Source organism: Eptatretus burgeri, chromosome 13, assembly GCF_056783735.1.
Source record: "Eptatretus burgeri isolate ZD-2024b chromosome 13, Ebu_testis_v1, whole genome shotgun sequence".
Lineage (NCBI taxonomy): Eukaryota > Metazoa > Chordata > Myxini > Myxiniformes > Myxinidae > Eptatretus > Eptatretus burgeri.
Window position 1 is genome coordinate 39676113 of NC_140973.1, and position 10000 is coordinate 39686112.

General features: G+C 42.6%; 1 protein-coding gene across 14 annotated transcripts in view; it reads right to left on the reverse strand.

Moving 5' to 3' along the window:
- The window catches only part of LOC147014270 (protein LMBR1L-like), a 119791-nt gene that overhangs the window by 32409 nt on the left and 77382 nt on the right, over positions 1 to 10000 (reverse strand). For all 14 annotated transcript variants that reach the window (XM_085852092.1, XM_085852093.1, XM_085852094.1 and 11 more), the window contains one exon: positions 3364 to 3428. In XM_085852092.1, the coding sequence (XP_085708218.1) occupies positions 3364 to 3428 (65 nt within the window). The remainder of the gene's footprint in view (positions 1 to 3363; positions 3429 to 10000) is intronic.

Genomic DNA, 10000 nt, shown 5'->3' on the forward strand with positions numbered 1-10000 from the left:
AACCTAATAAGTAGATAAAATACGTATCTTCTGGTTAAGACGGCAACAATAATCAAACATACACCCTGCAAAACACATGACATTGCCTGTTAGTTCAGGAAATGGACACCAGATCCTGAAACCGATTTACTCACGAATGTGACCATGAAGCCATTTACAAACGTACATAATAAGCGGCCGCATGATCAGAACTATTCCTTTTATTTGACATTATGCACAGAAAATTTAGCCTCTCACAGAAGGTGACAGCACAATTAAGGGACTGCGTAATGTAGCTTTGTACAGCACACGAAGCATGCATTTCGATTTACCATAAGTAACAGAAAAAAAGGCAACAAAAAGCATGCCAATAAAATTAATCAGAAAATTAAAATTTCATGACAAAACACTTGCCATACTTAAACAAAGCATCATAACATTTTGTAAGCAAACACTATGTATGCACAAGTTACTGTTATAGTAAGATCAAATATGTTATACTAAAAGAACAAATGCAAATTGGTATTTAGTATTAACGAGCAAATATCGCCCGTCGCTTCGTTGATGGAAATACTAAAGGGGAGAGAGTGAGGAAGGAGGTGGAGCGAGGAGGGGTGGGGAAGCGAGGAGGGTGGGGTGAGGGAGCGAGGAGGGGTGAGGGAAGGGAAGGGAAGGCAGATGTGCGGTGGAGCATTAATTACGATTCATTCTGTCTCCTCAAAATGCTTCTGCATAGAATAACAGTGAAGATGGAAACAAAATAATGTCTGAAATCCATTTTCTAACAGTCATACTATAAATTGAGCCAGAAGACAAACACCGCCTAGACACAACCACCGCCCGGACTCAGCCAGAACCAAGCTAATCAGAGACAAACTCCCGCCCAGACGCAAAAACCCGTCTGGACATAAACACCTCCCGGACACGTCCGGAGACAAACCAAAAAAGATGGCGGCTTCAGACCCCAACGAGGTTACCTAGGATATGCCTTGAGACCCCATAGAAAGCAGTGCCCAAGAAGGTGCCTGATAAATGATAGAATTAAATAAGGCTGTTAATCATCTTCAAAAGGGGTGTTTTAATTAACCCAAACACCCAATTTTCAGTCATGAACTTCCTTGGAGTTTTCTTGGTGTACATGCAAAGTTTCAGGCTGCTAGGTTTCATGGTTTTAGAGTTATGGAGGAGACACACTGACACATACACACTTAGTATAGATGTGGCAGCAAACACCAATTTCTCGGCAAAATTATGCATTACAAGGAATAAAATTAGCTTTAAAGTTGACAAATGAGTCCCAGATAGCCTGACAACTTTGCATCACCACATATGTGAAAGATTTTATTTACCAGATGTTCCCAGCAGAGTACTTGGCCCATTATTCTGGGATCCCAGGTTGCTACCCCATGCAACTTGTTGATTCGTCAATTGATGTCCTTGTCCTGCTTATGATACATATACAACCTCTTCATGAGCCTAAGAACTGTCTAGTCATATCAGTTGCACGATAATTAGCCCACATTCATGAAGCAAAAAGTGGGGTTAAGCAATCAGTCCTGTACGCATGAGTCTCCATTTTATTACCTTTTCTCTGCAACAACTTGCCGGATTGACACAATTTTCATCACAGGTGTGATTACTCATGTAGAATGTTTTAATGATAATGATGTCATAGGTAATGTGGTTTGGCATCTATATTGGATTTAACCTAAAACAATTTGAATTCTTCTTTTCCAGAATTGCTGGACAAATCGAGGGGAAACTTCAAACATTTTAACCAAGCCTTGTGGATCTTCTTCTTCTTGAGTATGGCAACTTAACTGCCAGGATAGCTATCATTTGGAAACATGACTGCGTTACTGATGCAGTGCCCCTCTACCAGTACACACTGGTACTCATTTCGCCGACCTCAGAAGGATAACAGGCTGAGTCAACCCCTGGTGTATTAATTCAGCGGCCAACGGGGCTTGAACTCAGGATCCTAGGATCCCAAGCTGCCACCGTAACCACAAAGCCAACACCAGGCTTAGCCTTGGGGATGCCAAGGGTGTTCATGAATAATTGATAGGTCACATGGTTTGGCAGCCATATTGGATTGAAGGAAAATATTTTTGAAAATTCTCTTGAACTGCTGCATCAATTGATGTGAAACTTCAAAATTATTATCTAGTCGTGATGAGAAATATATGTTTTAAATTTCAACCTGATTGGACGCATGATCTTCAGCCAGAATTATTCAATATTTTGAACCTGGCTTGTTTTTGTTTTTTGGAATAAGGCTCACTTGGCTGCGCCTGGATGGGTTTGAAGGTCGAGGAGTAGTAGTTGAAACCTGAGTCCTATCCAGGTTCCTCCTGATGACTTGATCTTTGCTTTTTGCTTGTTTGAGTTCCTTCTGATGACTCCAATGCAGCACCTATTTTATTTGGTCTTCCATTTGATTTGAATTTCTTTTTTTTTTTCCCCATCCCATTCTGAATTCAATTGAATAAAGAGGACGTAATGGGTCAGGTGCCCGATCAAAGCAGGGTTGCATCAAAACGGGGCATCTTGGTACCCAGTCATCACTGCCAGCAGTTAAAAAGTGACAGTTCTCGTGTTAAAAGCGTACATCGAAAACCGTTCAACGGAGGAAATTTAAAATTTGCCACATGCTACATGACCATTTGATATAGCACATATTACTTGGAAGACGCACGCCCTGTCACTTCCTTGCGTTAGAAATTTGAATCATTGTAATCGTTTCAGCCTTTATTGTACTTGGCTGGTGAAAAAAGAAAGCGAAGTATAATTTGGCATTTTAACAATCTCCCGATTTATATTTTGTCGATCTATTTTGGCGTCTTCATCAGCCTTGGTAGTTATGAAAACACTCGAGAACGAGAATAAAAGCTACTTTGTGGAGGCTTATGAATGTACTCTACAGCAGAATTTTCAAAGTATAATTTGTACACATTTACCTCACAAGTGTAGATGGATGCAATTACAAATTTGCTGCCAGAAGAGTTGGCTCGCACCAAGGTTCTTCTCAACTGCACATTCTATGAATTCTATGAATACCATTTAGTTTGATGTGTCTGTTTGCTTGTTTGTTTGAAGTCTCATGTACTCCTGAACCACTGAATGGAACGAGTTGAAAACTAACGGTTGTACTCGAAGTGTGCAGGGGTGGGTTTGAGATGGTAAAAATAAAAACAAAATTCGAATTGAATTACAAAACGTAATTCTGTGGGAATGACCCATCCGTAATGCCAGGGGAATTAACCTGTCCATAATTCTGGGGGAACGGGTTCTTCACTAGCAATGAACAATAATAATCATGATAACACATAATTTATTGGATTTCCAATGATTCTGAGTAGAAAAAAAAAGAAAAATGCTTACCCTTGGTTTCACGAGAAGCTGTCCTGTGATTGTAAACATTCTTGCCAGGCCAAATGGTGTACAAACTGTCAAAGGAAGCAAAGAGCAGCACACTGTTAGAATTGTAAGCGAGTGATCAGTATACAGTATATGGCAGAAAATATTTAACATGTGAACGACTAACCCCATTGAGAAAGTGGGAGTTATTTACGAATCATTGAAAATGAATGTAAAACCTAACAGAGCAGTGACCAAGGTTTTGAAACATTTTCCAAGTAACAATACGTTGAGTACATCTGCATAAAAGTGTGGCATTCATTTGAGAAAAGGGAAAAACGAAGGGGAAGAAAAGGGAAGAAAGGAAGATTCGAAGGTCATGGAATTAAAAACAATGTAGAAAGGGGTAGAATGTGGTGAGGTTGGGAGGGGGCAGGGAAGGGAGTGGTTGAAAAGTTCTGACTCCATTATAAATAGATAGGTACTACATTGAGTTAACAATAAAAGCTCCCTTAAATATTTCAGACATCCCGATAATTAGAAATGCCCTTTTAAGCAGTGTGTGTGTGTGTGTGTGTGTGTGTGTGTGTGTGTGTGTGTGTGTGTGTGTGTGTGTGTGTGTGTGTGTATATATGTATATATATATATATATATATATATATATATATATATATATATATATATATATATATATATATATATGCCTGCCTGTTTATCTATCGTGTTATAACGAGAACAGATTAACGGATTTCAATAAATCCAACTACGGTGGATTCACGGAACTCCCGGGAATGTTTGTGATGAAAAAAAAAAATTTTCAATATGTATTTATATTATTTTATGGTGGGTACATGGGCACATGTGGCGAAACTGCAAACGCCAACTTGCAACGCTAGTTATCCCTGCACTCCCAGGAATCCTTTTTCTTCTTGTCCTATTGATTAGCCATCAGAGGAAAGATTGGTATTTCCGTCAACGAAGCAGTAAGTCCTATATTCTATTATAAGAGTGTGTGTATACACATACATATATATATATATATATATATATATATATATATATATATATATATATATATATATATATATTGTTACGGTTGTCGAAATTCGCATTACACCATAAAGGGTCCTCAGGTGAGATATCTCGATAAGTCCATGTGTAGTTAGCCCACACCCGTTGTATAGAGGGAATTTATGCGATCCATTCGGGCTGCGATCCTTCAGTTAGCCATTTTTCTTTCTCTATGGTTATTTTCGACCATTAAGCCGCCAACAACGCAAACACCACCACCTTCGCCTTTAAGGCCCGGTCACACCTTGATGTTTTAGCCAGCGATGGCAACGTATTAAAATGTATCTAAAACGCTGGCTTACGTTGAACTTTTGATGTTTTTTTTTTTAAAGATTCGGACGTATTCATAGCGACTTGGTCTTATGTATAACGCATTGGTAACGGACACAGAACATTTGGTTGTGTTATAGATAACTTATACCAACGAATGCTGAACCTGTTGTCGGCCTACACAACCGATGCCCAACGATAGTCTAACTTAGGCATAGCGCGTTGCACGCATCGCCGATGATGTCGTGACGTAGCCTATTAAAAGGCTGACGCACAACGATTCGAATCATAACTGCCGTAGAAATGGAAGTGTCAACATCGCAGTCACACCTTGGCGATCTTTCCAGCGTATGCCGACCTAAGAAAAATGTGTCTAAAACGTTGGGGTACGTCAAATACGGTATGAGTAAGTTTGGTATATGTGAGTACAACGCTAAAGTACGCTATCATACGTCATAGTAAGTAGAGTACGTCAAGAAATTTTAAACATGTTCAAAATTTTACGACGTACTCGGCGTATGACACACGTTCCGCATGCGATGGGGATAAGTTTTACACACGATATGTGGACGCTTACACACATCCACAAAGGCTACTTATAAGCTACTCATAAGTCGAAACATGTCGCGGTAATGTCTTTTTTACGCGAAACTTATTTCTAACTTATGTTTGACGTGCTTTGAACCAATTCTTTACGTAGTCCCAACACACATCAACGTATGTCGACGTATTCCAATGACGTCTTCCGGTCGACAAAAAAAAAAAATTAACGTGTTTCTAGCTTACAACTGCCATATAAAGACGTGTTCCCAGCGGTTTTGGGAATTGGTATATAAAAATGCTGCTCATAAAAGGGGAACCCAACAGTGTTTTCGAGTCCTTTTTGAGTCGATGTCCATGTCAGCAGTAACAGTATCAGTATTAGTAGTAGTTTGTTCATGTTGGCAGTAGTAGGTGAGTGTGAGGGGGAGGGTGTGGGTTATGATGGATCGTCCTTGCGTTTAACGATTTAAATGATAAACTCAACGATTTAAATGGCTGCATCTCCACTATTGAAAGTAGACGCTTGCGCTCAACAACTGGATTTTTTTTACAATCAACGACTTTTAAACGGTACCACTCAGCTATTTTCATTGTTTACAATGAACGATTTAAATTGCTGTCACTCGCCTTTGTTTTTTGACGCTGGGGTTTGGAAATTTGAAGCATTTCTTCTGAACGTGTTAAAACGCTCAAACTCGACTATTTGAAATAGACGCTGCCGATGGACAATTGGAATCATAGCCAAGCTAGACATCGAAGTGTGAACATCCTCATCATGCCGAAGAAAAGTTTGAAGAATGCTGCAAATAAGTGTCCTGGCCGTGACCATGGACGCCGACGCAAGGACGATCCATTATACCGACGTCTTTCAGCCTATGAGTAACTTAAAAGTAACGTCTATCGATGTGTGGCAACGATCGCGTAACGTGCCAACAACACGTTAATCATAGGTTAGAAATAAGTTTCAGGTACGCTAAACATTACCTCGGCGCGTCTCAACTTATGATTAACTTACAAGTAGCATGTGTTGACGTCTGTCAACGATCGCAGACCGTGCATACAACTTGTGGCCAGCGTAGCGGAACGTGTGAGTCATACGCCGGCATACGTCGTGAAATTTCAAGCATGAAAAAATTTGAGGACAACCAAAAAGTACAACGTTTAAAGCCAACGTACAACGACGTATGGCAGTGTTTTTCAGCGTGCTCTCAATGTTATCAAAACTTACCCATAACGTATTCAACGTGTGCCAGCGATTTAGAAAAAAAAATTCAAAAATCGGCATACGTTGGCTAAAATGTCAAGGTGTGACCGGGCCTTTACCTTCACAACTCCATCCCGCAAACATCGCTTCACCGCCATTCCCAAACGACGCCCGCCAACCACCAAACCACCACAGAAAACCCTCCACCACCTTCGCCTTTCTCCTTCACAACCATTCCCAGACACCACCAGTCAACACCAAACGTCGTGCTGTCCAGGAAACGTTCGGTAGTTGGTGCCGAACGCGTTGAGCCACGGGTCCAAATGCGAGAGCAATTCGGATCAGAAATGCTTCACGCCCACTTCTCCTCCGTCCAATGGGCGAGCGCGAGCCCACTTTACCTTCACGAGCGAGTCCAGCGAGAGCGAGCCCAGCGCGAGCCCACGCGAGCTCAGGGAGAGCCCACTACCTCTCCCTGAGCATCAACGATCCCCCCCCCATTCGTGCTGAGATAGTGTCGAGGGGGCCCCCGCTCCTCCCCCAACCTAACCGTGGTGCCAACAAGACCACTCGTGCGGAGCACGCCGGAGAGGACTCGCCGACCACGCCAGGGCACGGGGTCAGGGTGCAGCGGCGCGAACATTGCCGCTTGCCCGCCATCGCGTCACGAGTAAGACCTCCCCGGTCTCGTGGACCTGGCCTATCCTCCAGGATCCACGTACATTTGGTCTATGGGCCTGTCTGCCTCCTTGCCTGTGAGGGTGGCTTTCTTCCTTTGCTTTTTTGCGTAAATGCTTGTGGTGGCGCCGTCTTTCAAGTAAAACTGTGTAAGTGTTGCCATGTGTACGCGTATAGTCGGTTTTAACTGTTGTTCTTACATTTGCTTTTTGTGCATTTTGTATGGCTGAATATACGTGCTTGCATTGTGTCTGCGTGTGTAAATAAAATGCTTGCTTGTTGAACTGTTCTCGCTCTGCTTCGTCTCCTTTCTTTTTATTGACTCTCCATCCTGCATCACGTAAAGGATTAGCAGTGGGGTTTAGACACCCAATAAATAATCACATCCGTTGAGGTCAGCGATAACAATGCTCGGTTATCACTGTAGCACGGAACGGACCGCTTAAGTGGTTCGTGTCCTAGGTTGAACTGCGGCGAGGGACGATTGCCCGATTAACCATCCGCGTAGGTACTTAGGTAGGTCGAGTTTGGCGAACAACCCTATCCTACGCGGGTGGGCGATTGGCACGATTGTGGTGAGGTCGAAAGACCCACCCGTGACTGGCTCCGGGCGGTAGTCACGGTAGTCTAGGGTCACGACTGAATTGTCCGTTCCGGTGGGCGAGGCGGCTGCGATTCGAGTTACGTGGTCGATTGCAGGCCGGCGGGCGCGAATTCGCAACACTGGTGTCAGCGAGCGGGATACAAACTCTCCCGTCTCCAAGCTAAATTCATGGGAATGGACCAGGGGTGCGGGAAGCGACCCCCGTTCCCTCCAAATTACGAGCAAAACTAAATTAATCTCTTACGAGAAATAAGATGGAGTCTCAAGGCGAGCGGGTGCCAGGGGTAGAAATGTATATGTCTTTTAATGTAGAATCCATGGCCCAGGACGGTACTTGTAATTACAATCCGTGGGGAAGCTCAACCCCATATCCTGAGCATGGACTTTATCGGCAGGCTGAGTCGCATAATGGCGGCGCGATCGCACCTCAGCGCAGCACGGAGCGAGCGGCTATTTATGGCGCTGCGAATGGCGCGACACGAGGCGAGCGCTCCCAACAGCAGTTTCAAACCACGTGGGCATGGCAGGCGAGGCAGGCGGACATCAGCAGGCTTCGGAAACAATTGGAGGAATAATGGAAAACCGAGCTCGAAAAGAAACAAAAGGAGCACGACTTGGAAGTAAAACAACTAATGGAAAAAATGTTGGAGGAGGCAAGGCGGTTCAAAGAACTGGAGGGGAGAGCGAGGGAAATACAGTTGGAAGAGAGAAAATGTGAACACGATGGGGAGTTGGAACAATTGAAGGAAGAGATAAGAACAGGCAATCAGGAAAGAGAAAGCCTAGAATGGAAGATAAAAAGAGGAGAGAGACAGCTGGAGGAAAGGACGGAGGAATTGATGGAAAAGTCAGAACAGTTCGAAGAACTGCAGGGAGAATTGAGGGAGGAAGGAGAAAGGAAAACAAAGCTAGAAAAGGAAAAACGCAAACAAGATGGGGAATTGGTGCAACTGGAGCGAGAGGTAAGGACAGGCCAGATTAAAAGAGAAACCCTGGAAAGGGAGATAGAAATAGGAAAGAAATATCAGGAAGAACAAAAGGAATACGGGAAGAAAATGGACGAAATGAGGAGGAAAGCATGGGAAAGTTGTGCGAAAAGGAGGGAAAAAGCATGCAAATTGGAAAAGGAACAATTGGAAAAAACTTCTGAGATACGGAAACACGAAACCAAAGAGAGGGGATTACAAAACGAACTGAGAGTGTTAAAAGAAGAGAGAACGGAAACAGAGAATGAGACGTTAAGGGACCACACTAAAAAGATCAAACAATTAGAAGCCAAAGCAAGGTCGGAGTGTGCGGAAATGAGAAAAGAATTAGAAAAGAAAGCTTCTGAGTTACAGAAACACCAAAACAAAGAAACGGAATTACAAAACGAGTTGAGGATGGTGAGAGAAGAAAGAACAACAGCAGAGAATGAAACGTTGACGAAACACACTGTACAGCTCAAACAGGCAAGGTTTGAGTGTGCGGAGATGAGAAGGGAACTAGAAAAGAAAGCTTCTGAGTTCCAGAAATACCAAAACAAAGACGGAATTACAAAACGAGTTGAGGATGGTGAGAAGAAAGAACGACAGCAGAGAATGAAACGTTAAGGAACCACACTGTACAGATCAAACAGCTGGAAGCGAAGGCCAGATTAAAGAATGAGATGCAAGAAAGAGTAATGATGGAAGAACGAATGAGACAGAAGAAGGAAATCAACCAATGGAAGGAAACCACGAGATTGCAGAATGAGGAACAAGAAAGAGTACTGAAAGAACAAAGATTGAGACAGGAGAAAGAAATCCGTCAAATAAAGGAAATAACGAGATTGCAGAATGAGGAACAAGAGAGACAGTTGAATAAAAAACACAAAGAAGAACGAATGAGACAGGAGAAGGAAGTCAGCCAACTTAAGGAACTAACGAGATTGCAGAATGAGGAACAAGGAAGACAGTGGAATAAAAAAACTGAAAGAGTATGATTTGAAACTGAACGACAAAAGGAAAAGAATAGGTTGAAATACGAGGAGAAAGTGAAGGAGCAAGGAATGAAGCAGGAAGGAGAAATCAGGAGATTGAAGGACACAACCAGATTGGAGAGGGAAGAACGAGAGGAACAATGGGATAGAAAACAAAAGGAACATGAATTTGAGATTGACCATGTTGTAGTAATCAACAATAAACCTTTTCGATCGGCTTTATTCTCACAAAACCCATACGCATATCTACAATAACATAAATATACATAGGGTAAGAATAACAAAATACAATAACTTGTACACATAATACTGAAGGCAAATACCACATACG